The 24447-nt window shown below is 46.1% G+C and overlaps 1 protein-coding gene across 3 annotated transcripts in view; it reads left to right on the top strand.

Moving 5' to 3' along the window:
* Positions 1-24447, top strand: part of Rgs6 (regulator of G protein signaling 6) — a 606319-nt gene that overhangs the window by 513478 nt on the left and 68394 nt on the right. For all 3 annotated transcript variants that reach the window (XM_038336295.1, XM_038336294.1, XM_038336293.1), the window contains exons 9-13: positions 1089-1170; positions 2927-3001; positions 5174-5272; positions 6189-6250; positions 21293-21403. In XM_038336295.1, coding sequence (XP_038192223.1) covers positions 1089-1170; positions 2927-3001; positions 5174-5272; positions 6189-6250; positions 21293-21403 — 429 coding nt within the window. The remainder of the gene's footprint in view (positions 1-1088; positions 1171-2926; positions 3002-5173; positions 5273-6188; positions 6251-21292; positions 21404-24447) is intronic.

The raw sequence follows: 24447 nt of genomic DNA, 5'->3' as shown, positions 1-24447 counted from the left end.
CATGATGCCAGCCACCTGCTGATTCTTTCCCAACCCAGTGTACCCAGATGTCCCCAAGGGAAGGCAGACATCAGGTGCTAGGTTCTAAGTGACCACAGGAGACCATCTGGGAAGTAGAGAGTGGGAGAGCTGGTGGGAAGAAGGGCTCAGATCTGGATAGACTGAGGTAGAGCTGTGTCTGAGTGCTCACAAGTCACTGGAAAGCAAAGAGAAGCATGGATTAGCTCTCCCAGACTCAAACAGCATCACACTTTAAAGGAGGGGGAAACAGTCATACATATATGGCTTTTCTCCATTAACTTTTCTGATTAACCCTGTGATTACCTAATAATTGTGGGCCATTTAAGTACACAGCAATTATCATAAAAATCACAGGGTGGTTATGGGTTTATTTCAGTCCAGTAAACTAAAGGACTCCCAAGAGAGCTGAGAACCACAAGTCACGTGGCAATTAATCCAAGTTGCTTTTTACTTAGATGATGTGAAATGATACATGCTCTGGGGGAGAAGGGGCTCTTTGGGGGCTCCTGATCAGTACACACAGAATCTGGTTTTGCCATCCGTAATTTCCCTCCTGCAGTTGGTGCCTTCCCCAGCTGAGGCTAGTCTGTGGCTGGGGTCTTGTCACAGGCTAGAGCCACTACTTGGCCTTTAGAAACTCAGAAGATTTAAAATACGTAAGTGGATCATTTTGCAGATGCTTTAACTGCTATCTAACTTGCATGTTTGAGATGGGGCACTGGCATACAGGTGGCTGTGTCCCCTCTTAGCAAGCCACACAGGTAGAATTTCCTCTGATGTAGGGACAGGCCAATGGAGAATTCACTCCTTAGTAACCCAGACCGCAATACCTCTTGTGGGCAACTCTGTCTCTGCTCATTCTTCCTGCCTACCTATCATGGGTATTGCTCAAAAATGATAGCCTGTAATCCAGTCTAAAACAAGATCTTGCCATGTGTGGAGTTTCTGAGGGGCCACGCAGGTGACAATAATCTTGGGTTCAGCCTTAACCCCAGGAGCAGGATAGCTGAGGTGGCAGAAGAGAAAACAGTACACACTCTTCTCACATCCTCTCTTTACTCTTTCAGGATTGACCGGAAAAAGGATAAGACAGAGAGGAAAATCTTGGATAGTCAAGAACGGGCCTTTTGGGATGTCCACAGGCCAGTGGTGAGGAAGTTTTGCTTGGTTCCCTGCGCTGTATCCCCCCACCTCATTCTTCATGACTGTCTTTAGTGACCAACCAAGTGACTCTTCCTTGTGATAGCTGCTAAGCTGTGTGAAACTGCTTTTTCCATTCATTCATACACCCCCCCCCCAGATCTCCTGGGGAGGATGTCAGTTCCAGCTTTTAAAATCTATACACTGGGGAAAATGTAGGGCTGGAAATGGGGAAGCAATGGAGATACCAAGAGAGGAATTTTGGAGTCCCGAAGCCTCCATTCCTCCAAATTATCAGTGTTTGCTTCTGCCGTCATTAAGCCCCAAATCTTAAGAGATTCTTTTCAGATACCGTTAAGTCTTGTCATCTACAGTAGTCATGTTCTATACAGTCTTTGAAAACTCTGAATTAGTGAACATTGAAGTTTTGCTCCTGGGTGAGCTAGCTTCTTTCCAGAAACTAGTCATATATTTTGATCAATATTTAGCCTTGTTTCACATGTGTTCCTGTGTGAAGACACCATATTTAATATAAAATGTTGATTCACTGTGTTGAACCCACAATTGACAGAACTGTGGTTTGGGCCACATCAGAGCCATTCTGTTTTCTCCTGTGGTAACGTTGGAACACCATTCACCCTTAGGACACAACCAATTCTTTGACACCCTGCTTGAAGGCTACCTAAAATAGAAAAGTCTCCAAGACAAACACAAAAATGTAGAAAGCCTGGCAGCAAATAAGCCCTGTAAAGCCTGCTCTATAGCATGGAATAGGAAGGCAGAGCCTCACCCTGCTCAGCCTCGACTGGCCATGGTTATGTCAGGTAACTCAAAATTATTGTTCTTCTGCACATGTCTGCAAATGGTCATTATGCTCTGAGAACATCGATTTGCATATTACAAAGAAAATTCAGCAAGTTGATGAATCCACAAATCAGTACACAATGAAGCTTGACTGTGTCTCTGATTTCACATTATTAAAACAAATCTTGATTGCCCCCAGGAAATGGAATTGAAATTGAACAAACTAGTCTAACCTTCTTAAAAGCTGATTAAAAGCAACAATTAAAAACAAACTTCCTGACATGGGAATTTTTTTCAGATGTTTAGAAATGTAACATAACAAAAGTTATGTATTTGCATCTAGGCACACCTTGGCCCTGCCCCTTGGGAACCTGGCACAGTGCCTCACCCTCCACTTACGGCAAGCAGCACCCTAACTGTACACAGGTGCAAAGGTCCCTTTAAGAGACAAGCCCCACCTACTCACACTCTCTTCCTGCTGTTTCTCTGAAGAGACAAGCAGGTCTCTACCTCTGTCTCTCTCTCTCTCTCTCTCTCCCCCCTCCCTTACTTCCTTTTCCTCTCCTTCCCTCTTCTCTTTCCCCCCTCCTCTCTCTCGTCTCTCCCCTTTACCCTTCTCTCAATAAACTCTGCATTCAAGCTCTGTCTGCATGGCGTGGTTGTCTTTTACCCACTGTGGGATCTGCTAAATGTCCCACCTCGTGCCACTGTGTCCAAAGCACTGTGGTCACTTGAAATAGAGGTTTGATGGCAGGAATGCATACTAGATGCTCCACAAGGTATCCTGATTATAAAATCATATTTTATATTTCCAGTGAGAACTCCACACAGGAACATACATTATAAGATAAAAAGATTATGCATTATCTGCAAAGGCCAGGATTAGTTTTGATGCTGTTACTTGGATTCGATCGGAAGCATAATTTTCACTTAGTAATTTATACTGTTTTCTTCATCTCAGCCAGGCTGTGTGAACACAACGGAAATGGATATCAGAAAATGTCGACGTTTGAAGAATCCTCAAAAGGTTAAAAAGGTTCGTTGGTTTAGCTGAATTACAGATTCCTGATGGGGATAGCCTTCTGTCTCTGGTGTTCTTCATGTAGTGCTTTTTCCACATGTAATCCTGCAACACTTTATCTTTTGAAATCATTGTATTCATAAATTCTAGAAATATATGTTGGGTGGCTGATATATTCTAGGCATTGTGCAAATTTCTGGGGTTCAGTTCCAGATCTCGGGGACCTTACAGTCATGAAACCAGGACACAGACAGTAGGACTCTTTGCTGTATTAGGAAAAATGGAAAAGTTCGGGAGCCCCTGGAGGAGCAGCTAAGACAGAGTGGGCTTCCCAGGGGTTTTATATAAGCAGGGTCCCCTGAGATGAAGAATAAATAGCTGCTGGCTCTGGGGAGGGTGCAGTGAAGAAAAGAAACCACTGGAATAAAACATGGAAGAGCCTGCAGGTACAAAGGGCTTGGTCCCTAGAAACAAATGGGAGAGTTTAAATAGAGCTAAATTATCCAAACCCACATCACCATCTTGCCCTACTTTGACAAAACCCAGGATTCCTTGTATTTCATTAGACTAAAACGGGTAGTGGCCACAGCGTTCCCATGGAGACCATACCCAGGCTATATCCATCAATACATTCAAGCTCTCCAAAGACCAGGGCTGTGCTCCATAGCACTAATTTCCAAAGGTTAGAGGTAGATCCCCAAATGTCCCCAATTCACATAATGACAAAGTACGAATCCAGAGCACTTTGGATCAGAAGCACTGCAGTGTTTGGAATATTTGCATATACCAAGTCTGAGTACAAAACTCACTTGTTTCATAGCTACCTTATGCATGTAGCCCAAAGGTAATGTTACATAATATCCCCAGTGGCCTGTGTTTTGATCAGGACCTATTCCATGAGATGAGGTGTAGAATTTTCCTCTTCTGGTATTTGGGATTTGGGAGGATTTCAGATATTTAGGCAAGGATTAATGTGTATGTGTGTGTGAGAGAGAAAGAGAGAGGAGACAGACAGACACAGAGACACAGAGAGACTAAAACCCCAGGCACATACTTATTGAGTTTATTTATGTAATTTGCTCATTGAGTAAGTAACAATGCCCACTGTGCTGTATTTTAAACCTCTAGTCTTAAGTGTCCTTCTTTAGTCATTAAGGTGGGAGTCCCCTTTGTATGCTGTGAATACCATTGGTTAATAAAGAAGCGGCTTTAGGCCTATTGCAGTTCAGAATAGGGCAAGGTGGGAATTCCAAGCAGATAGATGAGGAGAGAGTAGGAGGAGTCAGAGAGAAATGCCATGTAGCTGCTGGAGGAGAAAGATGCCTGCATGCTGGTACCGGTAAACCACGAGCCTCGTGGTAAAATATAAAATACTAGAAATGGGTTAATTTAAGATATAAGAGCTAGCTAGCAATACTCTTAAGCTATTAGCCAAACAGTATTGTAATTAATACAGTTTCTGTGTGATTGTATTGGGTCTGGATGGCTGGAAAACAAACCAGCAAACAGCCTCTGACAACAGACCCCTGATTCTAGTATCTTAGAATTTTATGAAGCTATCTGTGTGCAATCAGTACCTTTGTGATTGTACAGGTGCATGACCTTAAGGGCTGTTTCTTTCCCTGTTTGTAACACCACGAACAACTTGAAAAGCAGTCATAGCTGTGGACTTGTGTACAAACCGAGGCCAGAAAGCTGCTTAATTTAAAAGGAGCACTAGCCAGGATGCCTTCCTGACATCTCAACCTTGTACCAGATGAGCATGGCATCTGCTGACCAGCAGGAAGCCCATGGGGAGTTTTTGAATGTGTTTTTCAGCTATTGTTCTTGAGAACGTTGACCTCAAATCACCTGGGTCATTTGTTTAAAGTACAGATTCCCACACCCACCCGTGAGAATCCTGATTGGGTCTACTTCGGGTGGGTCTCTGCGATGAACCTCTTTACCAAGGAGCCCAGCTACACAGAGAGACCATTTCCTCAAGGAAATGAAAGGTTTTTCCCACCATTTTAACCCAAAGAGGATGTGTTCACTCAAGAGGTCTACCATGAGAGAGAAATTCCAACAGAGGCCAGTCATGTGGCTGGATGTCACAGAGACAGATGAAAGAATGAGACCGTGGGCTGGCTCCTGAGTCACCCACAATGCTGAGGGTGTGTAATTTGCACTTTTTGCTTCGTCTTCTAGTCAGTGTATGGTGTGACAGAAGAGCCCCAGTCACAGAGTCCAGTGCACATACCAAGCCAGCCAATCAGGAAAACTACGAAGGATGACATTCGAAAACAGGTGAGTGGGTGACCATGACACTCCCAGAGCGATCCACAGACCGCAGAGCCCAGCTGTCGGATGACATGATCCTGAGTGTGGCACTTCACAAAAGCTTGAGACATTCTCCGACAGACGTCTCTAGCGGTTATTGAATGGGGTGTGACTGAGCTATCCCAGGGGTGTGCTGACTTTTGAGGTCAAGGTCTCTCCCGGCCTGCTATGGGAGCTAGGGAGGAGAGGTGAATGTCCCATCCTGGAGAACTTCACATTATAATAAACTTCCAGAAGGCCACTAAGACTCAACGAGAAGGCAGAAGAACAAAGCCCCATCCCAAAGCCAATGCAGCATCATTTTGCTGCGTAACACTTTCTGCCCTGATGAGGAAGCCAGATTAACAGAGGGGCTGACAACATTGCTCCCTTTGGGAGCTACCTCTTTATCACGCCTTACTGGCTCTGATGGGCTGGGCAGAGGAGTAACTTTAAATGACTTTCCTTGGTAAGCAGATGCAAAGTAGCTCTTTGCTGTTTCTAGACCGATATACAGTGCGGATATACACATGTACACTAGGCAGAGGAACTGTTATGGGGGCTTAGTGCAAAAAAGATTTTTATAGCATGCATATTGTCTAACCATTCTGTTGCCAAGCTGTGGAGACTACATACTATCTTTTGAGTGAATAATTTTTGGGAAAAAGTGAAGAGTAAATGATAGTTATGAACAGGTAAAAATTAGACGTAAACTAAATTGTATAAGAATGTTAAGTGTGGAGGGGATTTCCAGAAGGGTGACTGGGTTGCCGGAGTTCCAGCTCCAGGGTAGGAGTGTTGTCTGAGGAGGTGTTGAGACCTCAGTGTGACTGCAGGGGTTCGCGGGATGGAGGAGAATGAAGTTCTATTTTGGCCTAGCACCTGTGTTCTCTCTTTCCACCAGATAACGTTTTTGAACGCACAGATTGACAGACATTGTTTGAAAATGTCCAAAGTGGCTGAAAGGTACGCTTCCCCCAATGTTATTACCATGCGTGTGGTTTATAAAGAAGAAATGTTTCTGAGTTCCAGTTAACGAGTGTGCTTGGCTTCAAGAGTCAGGCTCTAGCTACTCCTGAGATCCGACGTGTGAAAACCCCCAGCTCCTGTGTGAGTGTGACTAAGGAAGCAGGCCTCCCTCGAGCAAAACACTCTGGCTAAGCTTCTGCCGTGACTCTGTCAGTCAGGGAAGAACCCCTTTGCCTTCAGTCCTTTGATGGATTCCGATGGAACCATGCCCCTTCCAGCTATACAATGCCCAGATTCACTTTATAGGGGAAGGAAATTGTGTGTGCCCTTTGAGGTACTGGCCACATAACCAACAGAGGACCAGATCCTTGAGGAGCGTTCCTCCTCCACATACCATCCACCCCTGGATGGCAGTGAATCTGCTGTAAAGAAAACAGCTGGCTCCTGGGGCCTGGCCTCTGCATCAGCTCCTGTGCGCTATGCCACCCTGGTAGCTGGTTCCACTCTGTTACCACTTGGGAGATTCGGTTTTATCAACTAGATGGTCTGGTTTTTGAACATTTCGGTAAAGTTATCACCTGGGGATGCTGTAAGGAATAAATCTAATCAGACAGCCAGAACCTAATAATTAGTCATCCATATGCAGTTGTTAAGGCACTGTCCAATTTCCGAAGGAATCCAGGGTGTGAGTCAGGCATTAGTATTGATTGCCTATCGGGTAAACCGAGTCTAAGTTTAGATTATACGGGGTAATGGCTGTGTGCCCCACCACTAAGGCGCTCTCTGCTAGCCCTTGGTTAAGCTGCATCTTCCTTCTGAATCAATGGCAAGTGGGAACTTAGAAAATCCCACCCCAAATCCAAAGCCTGAATTACTGCTGTGCTCGGGATACCAAAGAGGTTGCGGGTTTAGGCTTATGGCATCTTATGTGTCTACTCAAATGTGTCTTGTATGTGTATCTGTACACTCCCCTTGACGTATTTGTTGTTCTGGTGTTAGGAACTGAATCTCATGATCCTGGGCAAGCGATCTACTACTAACTTACATTCCCAAGACTTCTGTTTACTTTTGTTGTTGTTGTTTTGAGATGAGAATCTCATTAAGTTACCTGGGATGTCTATGAACTTCCTCTGCAGTTCAGGCAGGCCTTGAACCCAGAGTCCCCCTGGCTCAGTCCGCTGAGGAACTAGGATCACCTCCAGGTTCAGTCTGTTTGTATTCATAAAGATGTTTTACATTTTGAATAGTGAGTGTGTTTGTGTGTGTGTGTGTGGGGGGGGTGATATGCATGTGTGTGCTGCCTGTAGAAGCCAGAAGAGAACATTGGATCCCTGGAGATGGGAAGTGCAGGTGGTTGCTAGCCACCCAGTGTGGGTGCTAGAAACCTCGCTGGGGTTCTCTCCAAAAGTAGTGCATGTTCTTAACAGGTGAACCATCTCTCTAGCCCCCTGTTGGTATTCTTAATAATGGAGTTCATTATCAACATTCTGGGCCAGACAACTGTTCGTTGCACTTTTAATGTCCTGTGCAATATAAGATACAACAGCATTCCGAACTTCTATCCACTAGAGGCCAGTAGTGCCACCTCACCATTGTGACAACCAACAATGTCTCAGGGCATTGCCAAATGTGCAAAGGGACAACGAAACAGACCCCGCTGAGAAATCTGGCATTCCTATGCCCCCTACTGCAGATGTCTCTGCTGGCACCAATGGCTGAAGCTCCCACCACATCGATAGCAATTACTCCAAAGTCCCTGGTCTAGCCAGCTGCAGGCTACAGACTCACTTCTCGGCCCCACTGTCAAAATGAGGGACTTCTTGCCAGCTCGCCCAGCTCCAAAACTGTTGTTCCTTCTCAATGAGGTTGCCTTTGTCCCCTCCCAAAGAGTAGCCAAGAGCAAGGCAGCTAAAGAGGCCTCAGTTTTCCTGTGACATAGCTGGCGAAGAATGCCAAAGCACAGCCTTGGCATGGGACAGTGTCTGTGTGCCTGGCGATGTCTGCCTTGTAAGGCTCATGGGACAGAGGATATTATACACAGAGCATCTTTCATCAGGTGCGCACACCCAAGGCCAGGGCTCTGAGGCCAGAATGGAGGGCTAAGCCACAGGAACTCCTAAACCCTAGTCCTAGGTATGGACTCTGGTTCCAGCGGAGACCCAAGCAAGCTGTACTTTGAGCTTCAAGTGGACTAATCTGGGGTAAGGGCTCTGGTGATACCTTTGTAGCTACACAGGCCTAAGGACTCGCTTCAGAAGGGCCCTGGGTTTCAGCTTTGACTTATCTTTGGGGTGTGGAGAGAAGCCTGAACCAGTCATCTGGAGAGGCCACTTAGAATGAGGTAGGTGATATGTCTCCCCCTCCCGACTTGGAGCAGAGGAAGGGAGTCTGGCAGGCCCCACTGTTTGTTTACTGACTGTCTGGGAAGAGCCCCAGCTGGTCCATCTAATTACATTTGAGAGGTGCTCACACGGGGGCTTCATCCAACCACAACTCCCCAGATAGAAACTTCTTGGGGTCCAACCCCAGCAGAGGCTGGATTTTATTTCTGGCAGCAGTAACTGACAACCCTTCATGCTGCGTGAGGTCCTTTCACTAAAGCCACAAGGAAACTCCCAGAGAGAGCAGAGGGAGGGCTGCTGAGTGCTTGTGGGAGATAAAGCCACCAGAGCCTGGCCTATCAGCTGCTGTATTCTGCCAGGAGGGGCCAAGAAGGTGGCACTGGCAGCTGGCCAGAGGTGAAAACTGAGCTCTCCCAGGCGAGCCACCTAGTCCCATTCTAGATCCGGTTTCCCTGGGCCTGCTCCAGGGGATAAATGGTAATTAGAATCGTGTCCCCCTGAGCAAAAGTCCCTGCCTTCCCCCCCCCCCCCCAACTTAGTTGCCCAAGAACCCAAGAGGTAAGAAGCTGTTCCTGGCGATATAGGTGGCCCAGTTCTGGGACACAGAATTGGAGCGGGGCTAAAGCCTGCAGCTAACTGCAAAGGGACACAACAGTTGGGGGTGTCTGGAGCCTGCTATGGCAGTTTGCATCCCGGCCTTGGCCGTTTCTGTGTTCTCAGTGAAGCAAGTTGCTCTATCTCTCTTCCTCTCTTCTACTTCTCTAAAAGAGGAGATAGCAGTGTGGTTAGCCAACAGAGGCAGGCAAATCTCGGTCAGTTTAAGGCCAGCCTGGTCTAAAGAGTGAGTTCCAAGATAGCCAGGGATACACAGAAAAACCCTGTCTTAAAAAACAAAAAGAACAACAATCAAAAGCAAACAAACAACCCCCTCCCCCCCAAAAAAAAACCACGTAAAAAAAATTGAACCAGGGACTCAAAGAACACAGTACTTTAGGGCCATTTTGTAGGAAGCCATGCATGGCATCTAAGATCAGGGACTTAATCTAAAGGAATTTAAAAGCAAAATGCAAAAACAATGGCTCAGCTTATTCAGAAAAATGAGCCAGAAGGCAGGGTTCTTTCTATAGGAAGGCAAGTCTGTGAGCCACATTTAAAGAAGATTATCACTTAAAACAGGATAAAAACTGTACTGTTGAGTGGTATTTATCTGGAACGTTAATTCTGTAGACAAGGACTGTTATTCCTGGATCGAGAATAGGGTTACACATTTAAGAAGAGCAAGAAGCCACCTAGGAAACATACTGATGTTGACATGTCAGGGACATTTAAACACTGCAGGGGACAATGGACAAAATGTTTGAAACAGAAACGAGCTGAGAAAAATCTACAGATGGCTTCCACACACTCCTGTAAAGGAGGTGCTTTGCAGCTTTCCTTTGGTCTGCATTACCTGCATCACCACTGGGTGCAACTTGAGGCAGTAGTCAATAAAACAAGGGCCAGCTGGACACCAGCACTGAACCCCATGACAGTGAGCCCAGCAACTCCCACCGCGGTCAAGTGACCAATGGGAAGGTAGCACAGATAACGTGGAAATGCTGGGCAAAATTCACATCTTGGGTGGAGATTTTATCACACTGTTCTGGTCAGTATGTAATTTTAAAACGGATGAATTATTTGCTCCTGGAATTTTCTATTGAATATTTCCAGACTGTGGCTTGTCATGGGTAACTGGAGTTGCTGGAAGCAAAGCTATATATAAGAGGGCATTACTCGATGGGCATTTGCTCTTTCTCATGTGTCTTCTGTGGACTTGGTTGAATGGGCTAAGCCACTTGTCTGCTTGCAGCTGCTGATCCTGGTCGTGTCTTATGTATGTGGCTTCTGACTACACAGGATGGCCTCTACAAGGACAGCTGTCCTATCTTTTACATGGACTCTCATACTCAAACGGGCTACTTTGGCATCAGTCACTCAGAAACAAGAGTACAAGCAAAAGCAGAAGCATAGGAAAACAGTCTCACAAGCCTAGACCAGACTAAAAGGCTAGCAGACCACAGTCCGTTTTTAAACTCAATCTACCACCACCAGAAAGTCAAATCACAATGGCCCTGATTCTAAGCCAGCGTTAAAAAGCTCTTTCCCATGAACCATGTTTTTCTTTTCTCTCTCTCTCTCTCTCTCTCTCTCTCTCTCTCTCTCTCTCTCTTTTGGTGGGTGGGGTTTGAGACAGGGTTTCGCTGTAATTTTGGAGCCTGTCCTGGAACTAGCTCTTGTAGACCAGGCTGGCCTTGAACTCACAGCAATCTGCCTGCCTCTGCCTCCCAAGTGCTGGGATTAAAGGTGTGCACCACCACCACCCAGCTTGAGCCATGTTTTTCTTAATGACAATGAACTTTGAGGAAAGAAGTGTGTAATTCGCTGCAGACTCTGAAGAGACCCTTGTGTCAGCCTGCCTGTTACTGGGACAAAACACCAAGACGAATCAGCTTAGAAGGAGGAAATCGTGTTTGCACTCATAGTGCAGGGCCTTCAATTCATGTTCATTTGGCCCCATCAGCTTTGGGCCTGTGCCAAGATAGATTGCCAAGTGGGAAAGGCATAGCAGAACAAAGATGGTAGCTGTGCGTGGGTGGGGAAAAGGAAAGAAGGGAGGAGAAGGAAGAGGAAAAGGGAGGAGAGAAGAAGAAAGGAGAGGGGAGGAGAGGAGAGAAGGGAAGAGGAGGGGAGGAGAGAGGAGGGGAAAGGAGAGGAGGGGAGGAGATTAGCAGAAGTTCAATATCTCCTTCAAGGGCACAATCCCAGCCACCTTGGTTCCTTCCTCCAGGCCCTACCTTTCAAAGGTCCTACCATCCTCCCAAAGGCTGCTGACCAAGTCTTTCATAATACACAGCTCTGGAGGACAATTTAAGATTCAAACTGTAAAAGACTCTGCGGTCACTTCTCTAGGCAGATTAAGTTGCCAAAGAAATGAAGTCTTCCTCCTCTTTGTGAAGAGTCCCAAGCACGTTTTTATTTTAATCCACCCCACCAAGCCTTCCAGCCACTAGTGGTGGCTTGGAGAACACAGAACTCTATACATCTCTGTTTCTAATTGCCCGGCATCTCTGAGCTTTCCTGCCAGAGACTTCTCCCCAAGCCTGCAGTGCTGTGGGACACCACAGTACCCGGAGGTGCGGCCTCTGGTCCCTACACAGCACCTACACACAGACAGATCAAGTTGTTTCATTTCCTGTCTGCTGTTGCTAGACTCTGCACACCCTTACTCCGTTACTGGGAGTCCTTTGTGTGTCACAGCTGACTGCTAAATTGATTTTTTTTAAACATCATCTTGTCTTCTCTGAGATTGCTGCTGCTCCCTAAAATTGGATGCTGGTTCCTCCTCTGCCTCCTGACCCTCGGTGATCATGAAATGTAATTAATGAAATGCGATAAGACAGCAAGAAACGGGCGGGATACCCTAAGGCTCTATTAAAAATCTGCTCGGGTGATAGAAGTCCGTGAACTTAATGTCTGAGGATAAATTCAGGGGAGGGAGGAAAGAAGCCATTGCAACTTTGCTTTCATGTGGCTTAAGAAACTGTCCTTGTACTTCCTCTTTCCCAGCCCATCTTAATTGGTAGAAAAGAAATGGCAGAAGTCACCTTATATAGCTAAGGTCACCTGCTCCAGATCAAGGTCTGGAATCTGTAGTCAGTGGAAGAAAAGCGGTCAGGAGGTGTGGCCAGTGTACACTGTCTTTTCTGAGGGACTAACTTCACCTTCACTAAACCCAAGTTTCCCTCCAGAGTACTTTGTCTCCGGGTGACCTGAAGTCAAGGGGTTCTTTCCAGTCTTTCTCCTCCCCACCTTCTCCCACCTGGAAAAGATTACCGCCTTCCTCCCTGCCCGTAAAGAGGTCTGCATCTTGTCTCCTCTCCCATCAGCTCCTTTCTGTCCCAGTATCCTTTTGAGCATCACTGTTTAGAAACTGCACACACCCAAGCAAGGGAGCAAGAGTGACCCCTTCACACCCCTTGTACGTGGGCTTTCTGGCTGTCCCACTTTCTCGGAGGCTCTGACTCAATGAATGCCCTAACACATTTTAGTACATTTCTTATGTGGAGGGACATAAGACACCTGGCATGGCACATCAGATCCCACACCGGGTTTTCTCTGCAATAATGCTGTCCCCAGCTGCAGGCCCTACCTTTTTCCGTAGCAATTCCCAATGTCAGTGCCTTCTCAACTTCTCTGCTTTCTCAGCCAAAATCGTAGGTGTGCACTGGGCTCCAGGAATACCCTCCCAGGTACTGTTTCATTATGGCCGATAGTATCTGTTCTTTCTCTGGCTTATTAATTTTTGTGTGTATCATTTCACATAACATTTGAGGAAATTATGAGGTTTTTGTTGTTGTTGTTGTTGAGGAAGAGAGGGTGGAATCTAAAACTTGCCTCCGAGCTTTTTCAAGTGGATAGACCCTTTTTCATGTCCTTCCTCTCCAAATATATCATGGTAGGTCAGAATTACAGCCTGAATCAATATCTACTTTATTCTCTTGAACATTGAGTATAATTAGGAACTGACTTTGCAGCAGGGCTAGCCATGCGTGTAGCTCAGTTGGTAGAGAGTTTGCACGTCATAGATGAAGCTCCAGGTTCAAGTCCCGATACCCATAGACCAGGTGTTGTGGTGCACACCTGTAACCCTGGCACCCAGGAGAAAGAGACAGGAAGATTAAAAGTTTGTGGTCCTCCTCAGCTACATAGTGAGTTTGAGACCACCCTATGATTCATGTGACTCTTTCTTGAAAAGGGGCAAAATGATGCCTTTGCGGCTAGCTCTATGCCAGCACCATCCCCCATGATGCAGTGGGGTCTGATGACTTCAGTGGTGGAGAACACTGTGCTAAAGGACACATTGACCACAGATGGTCCACCCTAACAGCACCTACTCAGGAAGATGAGGCAGAAATATAGACCAATTAGCCCGTTCCACACCTCCACCCAAGAGCCCGCTCAAAGCCTCTGGCAGTGGCAGGCAGCATCTTTGCCAGAACTCAGTAAGTTAACTTCTTCTGATGGTGTGAGAATTTGATAATAATAAGACATTCATCAGGAGTAAAGAGTAAGGGGACAAGAATTTTTAAAGTGTCAAATGACAAATATTGTCCCTAAGAGACATCTTCTGTATTTCTTATATTTACTTTCTATTTCCCAATTCCTCTGGTTCTGCTGTTGTGCCTGTCACATCCATGTACTTATGGGCTATCACTGCCCATGTGCAACTGCACTGGGCACCCTACAAAGCCCTTTATATGCTTCTGGTTTTATTTGCCTCTTTGCTTTTGATGCCAGTCCCCAAGACTTTCTGTGGTCGTTAATATTGACTTTGGACACAAGCAGTAGTATATATCGACCATGGTTACCTCCTTCATTGCCTGCCTGGCCTTTTCTTTGTCTTGGGTCTCCTGAGCAACGTCCACTCATCTTATTATCTGTATGCCACCAGGAAGTACATGTTTTGGGGGCACCAAGAGCCTCTCCTGTCAAAGCTGAAAACAGCTGCCTTGTTGAACTTGGTCTTCTTATGCCCATCACCTTCCTCCCCATCCCAAGGATATTTGCTAGGTTTCAAAGCAAAGTAATTATAATTTATACTTGGGTTCAGCAAAAGGGAGAATCTATTAGTTCCCAGAATGCAAAGAAGTGCTTCAGAGTTAGGCAAGGGGCTGGCAGCCATGCTATGCAAGCTCAGGAAGGGCCAGGACCTTGGGCATCTCTAGAGTCCTCAGGCACTATTAGCCCTGTCCCCTTTCTGTGAAGCCTCGGAATCTCTTATTATAGACATGCAATACCAGATGTGACAAACTCCATTCCTGCAGCTTCAACGAAAACACATTGGTCCCCGCGAAGGCTGGCAGCTGGCCCTGGATAAATCAACAGTGGCCAGGAGCAAGGCTTGCAAGCAGAACCCTGACAATGTTTGATAGCCCTGTGTGCATCTCAGTTGCACTCCTCAGCTGAGTAGAACCCAGCAGGACACCAGAGATACCATCTGTGCCCGCTCTCACCCATCTGGGAGAGTATCCCACTGCCTAGGTCCCTATCATCGTCCCGTAGATTTCCAAGAGACCCAGTCCCAGGCTCAAGACAGCTCAGCTGATTCGTGGTCTTCCCAGCCAATGTCTCTGCCTCATTTTGCACCTCCTTTTACAACTAGGAAATGGCTCTGGATCATCTAGAAGCAAGTCCTAAGCCTTTCAATTTCTGCATTAAGCTTAGATTTTTTTTTTACCCCATCTAGATGCTCAAAACTTTATTTTCTGTCTGCATCTTCCCCTCAGAAACTCTAACTCCCAAGAATAAGGCCTTTTCAGCCCAGATGGAGGACAATCAAGCTGACATAAATTAGCCAGCAGAATCAGAGAGAGAGAGAGAGAGAGAGAGAGAAAGAGAGACACAGAGAGAATGAAAATGCATGTTTCTGACTCTTGTCTTTTCCATGTAGTGGGGTGGCATGCAAGACAGGAAGGAGCATTGATTCTTGAACACTGGATTTGTTGGCACGAACTATGACAATGACCATGAAGTACAACATGTGACTTGCCATTCCCAAGGCATGAATGTCTATATCCATATCTTCCCCGTAGGTGACTGCGACTTCCCTTCTGCAGCAATTCCTCTAACGTGACAACTGTGGCAGGCAGAACAATGGTCTCTCATAGATGAGCATAGCCTGCCGTTAGGTTATGCCATACGGCAGGGGAGGACCGAGATTGCAAATGAAGGTTGCCAATAGGTACACTGTAAAACACTTTCAGTATCCTCATCCTGTGGGTGAGCCAGGTTTCATCATACATGTCATTAAAGGATACACAAAAGAGCTAGAAAAAATCAGTGTCAAATGAGATGGGGCATATAAAGATTTACTCAGCCATTGCCAGCTTTGGAGATGGAAAGGACCATAGCCAAGGTAAATGGCAAGTCCCTAGGAGCTGAATGAGGTAAGAAAATGGATTCTTCCCCAGAATTTCCCCCACACCAAAGAAATACTGCCCAACTGACACCAATTCTACTTCAGTGAGCCCCATTCCATCTCTGGCCCTCAAAACTAGGCTAATGATACATTGATGTTATTTTATGGACTGAGTTCGGGGTGATTTATTACAGTATTATTAAGAACAAATGTACAACCCCAATGTTTCCTTTCTACATCAGACGGTTCACTCTCGGCATCCCTAATACCCCTACATCACCAAGCAGCTTTTCCTCTGGTAGGCAGATGTGACTGCTTCTGACAACTCAACAGATCCCATGAAATATAACACTGGAGCCCATGTGATCTCATGATGCTTCATGAAGCCTCTAGTCAACTTCACTTACATAAACTTAAAAGAAAATCCTTTGTCAGTAGAATAAATATCCTTCACGTCCAGTTCCATCCATCACTGTCACCGTGACACTAGACTTCTATCATGGTGTTGATTCAGATTCAGATCGCTAGGGTCCCTACACTTCTCCCCCGTGCTCCTCCATGGTCCATCCTGTCCCCTGTCTGGACTGTATCTCAGGAACAATTCCATTCATGCCTACTGTCTATCCCAAAACCCTGCCTTGTGCACTCAACCCCATTGTCCTGGACCAGCGTCTCCATTCAGCCTCACCAGCCCTCCTCCGCTCACTTCCCTGAAGATGCATCTCTTCCCAGCATTCCCTAAAACACCTCTAAGAACCTGTCATCCTGGCTTGAGTTCTCCTTAGTCACTGCCTGGCCCTTTGAAATTCTACTGCTGAAGGCTGGGTCTAGACAGCTACCTCAATTGCTGCTTGTGTGCTCAGACAGGCAGCCTCACCCCGTAGGTCATTCTGGATGCCCGAGGGCTCCCTGAGTTCTCATCCCAGCCTTTTCTGAGGTGTTTCCCCTCTACGATGTTGCCTCTGTTCTCATTCAGGTATTCACCTAGAGACTTAGCCCTATGCCCTGACCCACAGAGTTGGATACCTCCTTCCAGGTTGAAAACTCCAGCCTAACTCTCAGAAACCTGATCAGAGAAGAGGAAAGAGGAGTAGGAAACTTGCTTCGTCCATTCCCACATTCTACTCCATGACCCTTCTCTCACAGTTTGAGAGTATCGCCCGTGATGGCAGGAGCTTAAGGCAGCTGGCTACATGGCACCCGCAGTCAGGAAGCAGAGGACGGATTGCCCGCCCTCAGCTCACGTTCTCCTCCTTCTGAGTCCAGGATCCCAGCCTAGGGAAGGATGCTGCCCTAATTGATCAAATCAAGATAACCCCTCACACACATGACTAGAGGCTAAACATAATCTAAATAACACCTAGAGGCTTCTGCTCCCCGATTCTAAATCCTATTGAGTTGATGGTATTAACTTTCACAGAGACCACCCTTCAAACGCTGGTCTTGGGCAACTTTAGCTTCCGTCCGTGTTTGGCAGCAGGTAGCAGTGGCGAGCCGTACTCCAGTGTCAGGGTCTTCGTTCAGTCCTTAGGTATGGAGTCTCAGCCCTGTGAGTGTGCTAAGAGGCATTGGGCCTCTTGCCTATGGCGGCATCCAGGATCACAACATTCATCTTCGGGACTGAGACCCACGATCCTGAAGACAGACCAGTTCTCTGAAACTCTTATGGTGGACAGGGCCTCCAGGTGGCTTCTCGGGCTCCTCGCAGCCTTTCATCCTTTAGCCCCCTCTCTGCTCTCTTTCATCTTCTTGCTTCCTCTCTTCTTCCTGGATGCTCTCAGATCTCAGACTCAGATCTGATAGAAGCTGTCAGCTTGCTGCTGAGATGACTCAGGATGTCCGCCTCCTCTGGGACATCTTTTGGGAGCCGGGGGTGACATTGCCTGTCTCTCAGGAAGCCAGTCTCTGGCACTGTTGAGATCATTCAGACAAGGACATTCAGTCAGGCAGGTTTATTAACAAGATGAGCAGACTGCTAGGCAGTGAGGGTCACCACTGCTGGCCATGCCTGGGCCCGTGGCCACTTATTCTTCAGCTATAGAGCAATCGTGCCAACGCCCCTCACTATGCCTTTTCCAGCTACATCGCAGCTACTGCCATCATCAGAACTGTCTGCTATCTCTTTCTTGGTGCTACCGGCTCAGTAAGCAAGACAATATCACTGTAGAGACCCCTTTTATAGGGCCGAATGCTGCAACACCAGAAAAGGCGGCACAAAAAGAGCATCTCCCAGCCCTCTCACTGAGTGAGCCTGAGCAGACTGTTTATATAGCCCTGAGTTTGGACCAATCAACCATTGGTTTGGGCCAGTCAGAATCTTGTGTCTTAGCACCATTCATAATCATTGAGACCTGCTGTGTTTGGGGCCAAAGGACTTTCCCTCTTAGCGGTGATTAGTAATTAGTCCTTCCACCAGGGGAAGTGCTCTTCCTCTTCCTTGGGCCAAAGTGGAAATGGCTGCGGGGTTATCTGGAGTGCATGAAAGTTTCTGATAACAAAAAGTCTGACACCGACTGTTTCCAGCAGCCCTGGCTTGAAAGATTCTTTAAGATCCAGGGCGGTCAGCTGTGATCTTTTCATATTAACTGAAACCATCCACAGAGTGTATAAAACGGAGGATGCTGGTGTGCATGGGTATTCCCGCCAGCCGCTAGGCTCAGTCCGTTTGCTCAGGTTAGCAACGAGGAGTCCACAGCTGCTAATTAGGAAATCAGGTTGTCCCCGCCTTAGTGTGCCCATACAATATCAACATAAAGAGTGTTGGATTAATACTGACCATGATTTCACAGTGCCTGCGCAGAGCCTAACACCTGCTCGGTGCCCAGGAAGGAGGAGACCCTTCATCTGTCTTAAACAAGCTTAACAGATTGACAGATTAATGAGTTCAACACATTTTCCCAAGAAAGAAAATTCTATGACGTTGAGAACCATAACCCACAGGCCTTCATTTCTCTATTTGTAGATACTTGAATTTTTCAGCCGGGCAGTGGTTTGTCTAATTTGTATGGTTGGTTGGTCAGTTTTCAGACAGGGTCTCTCTAAATGGCCCAAGCTAGCCCCCAGTTCACCATCTTCTGCCTCATGCTCCCAAGTGTTGGGGTTGCACACAGCTGGTTCCTAGCCTTTTGTAGCTTTGCTAACTTAGAATATTTCAGAATTTGATCAAAAAGGAAGTGGGTAAGGACAGAATGCAGAACACTGTAATCTGCAGGCTGGAGCAGAAGTGTGGTTCAAAGTAGGCCAGTTGACCTAAACAGATCTACAGACTCCTGGAGTCATGAGAACCATGGAAGGCAAGAGTGAGATGTGAGCTGACAGCATCCAAACAGGTCCAGTCTGCCTCTAGAGACTCTGTCCTTAGATCGCCTCCTCCTCCTGCAAACCAGTCTCTCCCTCCTCTCTGGAGAAACTGAGCCGCATAACCTCAACTCAGGTACATTCGACATCACTGAGGTCAAGTGAAGTCAAGAGAGTCAGTAGGCATTCTGTTTACTGAGCTATGGGGCTTCTGAGTCCAGACGGGGTGGTGCTCCCCACCCTCTCAGTGTATCAGTGGAAGAGCTGAAATAAATCTATCTGGTCCATAAAGCCTCAAACATTTACAACATGAGCCTTGCAGGAATGGCTCACTAACATGTGCTTAGAGAAAAACGAATGCCCTCGGGGGAAAGAGCCTAGCTCCATCTCAGAGCGCTAATAAAAAGACAAGCAGGCTGGCTGGAACCTGCCCAGGATGCCCATCGGTTTACAGACTGTCCACACGCATACCCAGCCTCCAAGCTGGTTTGCATACTTGACTCTTCAGCACAAATGGATGTCCAGAGATTTTTCTGTATCTTCAAGGAGGTATACTGTTGACATATGGAAACAGAAGGGAGGGACACAGGGAAACAAAAACAACAAACAGAAGAAATAAATAATGAATACAGAGAATTAGTGACCCTGGATATATGCAAGGACTTTTCATTGATAAAGCAAGAAACTTGGTACTGATAAGAATAAAGTCATAAGAGTGTGTCCACCTATGTTTTAAATACATAACTAGGTAGGTCAAAAGATTGTGAAGCAAGGAAATAAAATAATACTAAAGGAAAAATTGGAATCATGGTTCAGGCTGCTCATGTGTTAAAAAAATTGTCATGTTGAATAAGAAAATTGGGAGATTAAGAGTATTAAAATAGTAAAGCAATAAAACTTACGGGAGTATTTTTAAATTTATTTCACGTCATGCTCAGTATAAAGAATAAAAACAACAGGCCACCATGAAATTGCAGAGCGCTTTAGCAAGAAAATAAACTCTAAATCCACAGAGAGAAACTGACAAAATAACATGTTGCATGGTCTCAGAGTTCTCAGTAGTAGCACCGGATGTCAAAATTATAGAGCAATACCTTCAAAATCTGAAGGAGAGTGACCTCTGCCGACTGCTATCGGTCAAATACTGAGATGAACGGGAACTTTTATTTTTAGGCCTCCAGGGCTCAAACATTTAACTCTCACGCACCTTTGTTAGAAAGCTGCTAACAGATGCGCTTCATCACAGCTAAATGTAAACCCAAGAGCCAGAAATGGAATCCACGGGACAAGGGATCAATACACAGGTGAAGAGAGCCCACAGTGATGGCTCTGGGTCAGGTCCAGAGATCCAGATAGAAGCATGGGGACCAAGGGCTGCAGAAGAGGGCACCTTCTGGAGGCGGGGGAGCCTGATGGAGTATCTGATAAAAGATGTGGGGGGAAAATCTATTTCTAGATCTGTTACAGATTTGTTAAAACACTGGGAAAGAGTAGGGTGCTGCTTAACTTAGTGGTCAACAGTTGTATCCCATTAATAATCTGGGCACGGATTTGACAACGGTGGTTGGGTGAGTTCATCTGGGAGCTCATCAGAAGACAGGGGGGAATGGGGAGGCTAGAGGACCAATGGTAAAAGCGACGTCCGTGTCGAAAATTAGTAAAGCAAGAACAGCTACTAAAGCCTATGCTTTCTGTCAAATGCCGGAAGCAAAAGACAGAGGGCGGGTGCTCCTATGAGAAAAACTGGGGTAAGACAGCCAGCCGACACGGTTGCTCCTCCGTGCCCCCATCCCCCGCCATCTGATCGTTTAGTACTGTGTGATAGGCAGTTAGGTTCACTGGGCTTATCTTTATGTATGTGTAAATGCATGTGCACACGCACACACATGCACTCTCCCCTTTGTATATACGTCAGGAGAGCCAGCACTGCCCCTAGGCATTTTCTAATTTCTATATACATGTTAGCTAGTCATGGCTATTTGGTTGCAATTACCTATGTGAAGTCAGGGTCAGGTGGGATTTAGAAACCTATACAGCAAGTGAATAATTTGTTTGGGAATTCTGGAAGAACTGTGGAATTCTTCCCTGTGGACTCTACTTATTTTTGAGATCCATAATCTTTGGAGGTTGGGTTTGGAGGCTGGGTATCACACCAATGAGTTGGGACCTCTGTGTCAGTAAACCTGGCATAAGCAGGGGGAGAGGCACCAAGGTTCCAGGAAAGAGTTAAATATTGGGCGAGGACAGTGTGTTTCTACTAAAACCTACAGCAACAGGGCAAAACTAGCATTTGTGACAGGAAGCGAATCAGACAATGGAGAGCGGCTCAGCTAGTCAGACACGGGAGTGGGATTTCCCTGCAAACACTCTGGTGCTGGTGTGGGGCAGAACGGAGAGCTTCCCCAGGAAATCAGAGCTTCTTCGCCTTGCTTCCTTCTACAGCTTAATCGCTTACACAGAGCAATATGTGGAGTATGACCCTTTCATAACGCCAGCAGAGCCGTCTAATCCTTGGATCAGTGATGACGTCACCTTATGGGACATAGAGATGAGGTAATAATAATAATAATAATAATAATAATAATAATAATAATAATGTTTGGGAATGGGAGGGTTGCTGGGGAAAAATCCATAATCTCATGCAATTGCCCTATTCCCTATTCTAATTTGAATAAGACCAGAGGAGAAAAGGCCCAAGTACCCTCTATACCGACATCTGTTTGCTTGAGGTTCCTTCCTCCTTGCAGCTTCGGTTTGGACACAGTTCTTTGCAGTGTCTCTCTGGCCTTTCTCTGGACCTCTTTATGACACGGTAGCTGGCACAGCTTCTCGCCATTTCCTGGACATGGGTGCTCGGACGCGAAGGTTCCGCTGCCTCCACTTGTCTCCTTCCCTTCAGATGGCAAGGATCCCAGCTAGCCCCTCTCCACAACTGTCCATATCTCACAGTACTTCCATCAAACCCCCTCAGCTGCAAACACTCTTCTCACTGGGGGACAGATGAGGAAACTGAGGCAGTGCAGAGCTTGGGCAAGTGAACTTGCCCAAGGATACTCAGTTAGAATGCAGCAGCATTGGGGCTGGAACCCAGGCAGAGGGCTCGGGAGCTGTGGCTGGCCTCAGGCTGGGCATCTGAGGTTACGTCATCGGTAGCTTCATCAGCACTTGGCTCTGCCCTAGGAGAGAAGCAAGTGTGTTGACTTAACAGCTCAGGGGAACTTGGGGCACAGCCAAAATTCCATGACACGCTGAGACAGCTCTTTGTGGCACCTCTTCGGCTCTGCGCTCAGATTCCTTTTATTCTCCACGACTCCCATGTTCTCTTTCTCTTTGCTGTGCATGCTGTTATCTTTCTCAGATATGGGAAAGCCCAGTAACAATTAACGAAGTCATAGATGCTTACTATAAAAAGCTTAACCTATCCCAGTGTGCACAAGGAAGAAAACTCCTCCTTCCTCCAATCAGCCTTCCAGGAAGAGCCTCTGCCTGTAGTCTGATGCCCTGGTTCCCACAGTGCACCAGGGTGCCCAGGCCCTGAGAGGACTCCCAGGGTGTGTGCACTGCTGATGGAAACCCCGAGACATCTGATGAGCCAGATATCGTGTACTTCCCTAGCTTGGGTGCTTACTGATCGGTGTAAGGATCAGACCGCGTCCCGTCCTTTTTCATGTCAAATCTTTGCAAGCCTAGGTTCTTGAGAAGTTCTGCGAATCAAAAGATGTGCCACCCAAAACTCAATAGGGACTGGGAAATGAAGGTGGCCATGGTCCCACCAGAGGCAGATTAAGAAAATGTGTCGTGTGTAATGTATATACACAGGGACTGTCTTAGTTAGGATTAATATGGATGTGACGGAGCATCGTGATCAAAAGTCACTTGGGGACAAAAGAGTACACTTGCTTGCATCAAGTTGGCATAAAAACTAGCCAGGAGAGGGGTTAAAATTAAATATGTATTTTTCCTTCAATGCATATGCATTTCATATAGTTGCTGTTGCTAGGAAACAAGTATATTGTTAAGTTAACCTTAGATAAAGAAAAATGTTAGGTGTTTCTTTGAGTTAAGGGAGACTGTAGAACTTACTGAGACCTTAAGGGTGTCATGAATTCAATACTTGAGTGACTCTGAATTAGTGGCTATCTCTTTAAATTTTTATGCACAAAAAATATACTGATCTTTAATGTAATTAAGTTCATTTTATATACACACATATATACTATTTTAATTAGCAATAAATAAGCACATATCTACCTTATCCTTTTTAATATCTATATTAAAACATTTCCTCTGGCATGGATGAAGTAAAACTTATTTAACCAATCCCTGAGCCATAACTATTTAACTCATGACTATTTCTGTAATATAAACAACAAATCAATGAGTATCCATATACCCCAGTCTAATTAGCTTTTTATTATAAATTTTCCAGAAGTAGAGTTACTTGGAATGGAATGCATACTTTAATTTTAGTTCATGTGACAGATTTTCCTAAATAAAACTCAACCCCCCTTTTTCTATGACCTCAGTTTAAAGGTGGCCATCTCTGGCATCATTATCAACCCTGGAGTTAGCCGCCTTTCTATCTGTGTAAACTCAGTAGGTTGAAGCAAATCTCAGTTTGCCTTCTGCTTCTTCACTGGTGTAGAAATATGTTAATTGGGGATTTCTCATGCGACTATCAGAGATTCATTCTTCTGTCACTTTCCAGTCACCTGTCCTTGCCCCATTTTCACCCCAGTGGTGGCTTTGCATTCCATATTGGGACACAAGAGTCCCATTTGCTTTGGCTTGTCTTCCCCCCCCCATTCCTCCCTTTTTTTTTTTTTATTTCTTTTCCCCTTTCCCAACTCTTGGTTTTCTAATCAACTTTTGCATTGCCTCTTCAGATTGCAGTTTCTGTTCGAGCCACAGTTATATTTTACTTTTTTTGTTTAGTTTAAAAGGATCGCAAATTTACGACAGGGCATGTGTACACGTGCGTAATTTACGACAGGGCATGTGTGCACGTGCGTAATTGAAAGCACAAGCATCCTTCTGCCTTTCCACCCCACACTCATCCCCAGATGTATGTCAGCAAGATGGATTTTAAACCAACATTCTGAATTTACATTTCTATCCACATTGGGAGAACGAACAGTGTGCAACAAAGGGATGTCTACTTTTGAAACTCTGTCTCTGACGACACCGGTACTTGTCACTTTCTGTTGCTGTGATAGAACACGCTGACAAGGCTACCTGGGAGGGAGGGTTGATTTGGGCTGTGATTCCTTAGGGTTAGCAGTCCATCACCATGCTGGAAAAGTGGCTGGCAGCAAAGCAGGCGCGGGCAGCAGGCACAGTGGCTAGAGCCGACAAGCCGGGTGTTCACTTTGTTGAACCCCAAAAGCAGGAAGCAGAGAGTGAAAACCGGGAGCGGGCAAGGCTTAAGCTCTCAAGCCTGCCTCCCATGGTATACTTCCTCCAGCAAGGCCTTAAGGGATCCTAAGTCTCCTCGGAGAACACCACCAATTGGGGACCAAGTGTACAAATGCCTGAAACTATGGGAAATCTTCTTTATTCAAACCACTACACAGGGACTGGCTCTTCCATTCTGACCC

The sequence above is a fragment of the Arvicola amphibius genome, chromosome 7 (genome assembly GCF_903992535.2).
Source record: "Arvicola amphibius chromosome 7, mArvAmp1.2, whole genome shotgun sequence".
In the NCBI taxonomy this organism is placed as follows: Eukaryota; Metazoa; Chordata; class Mammalia; order Rodentia; family Cricetidae; genus Arvicola; species Arvicola amphibius.
Note: the sequence above shows the minus strand (reverse complement) of the source record. Positions and strands in the feature narration are given on the sequence as shown.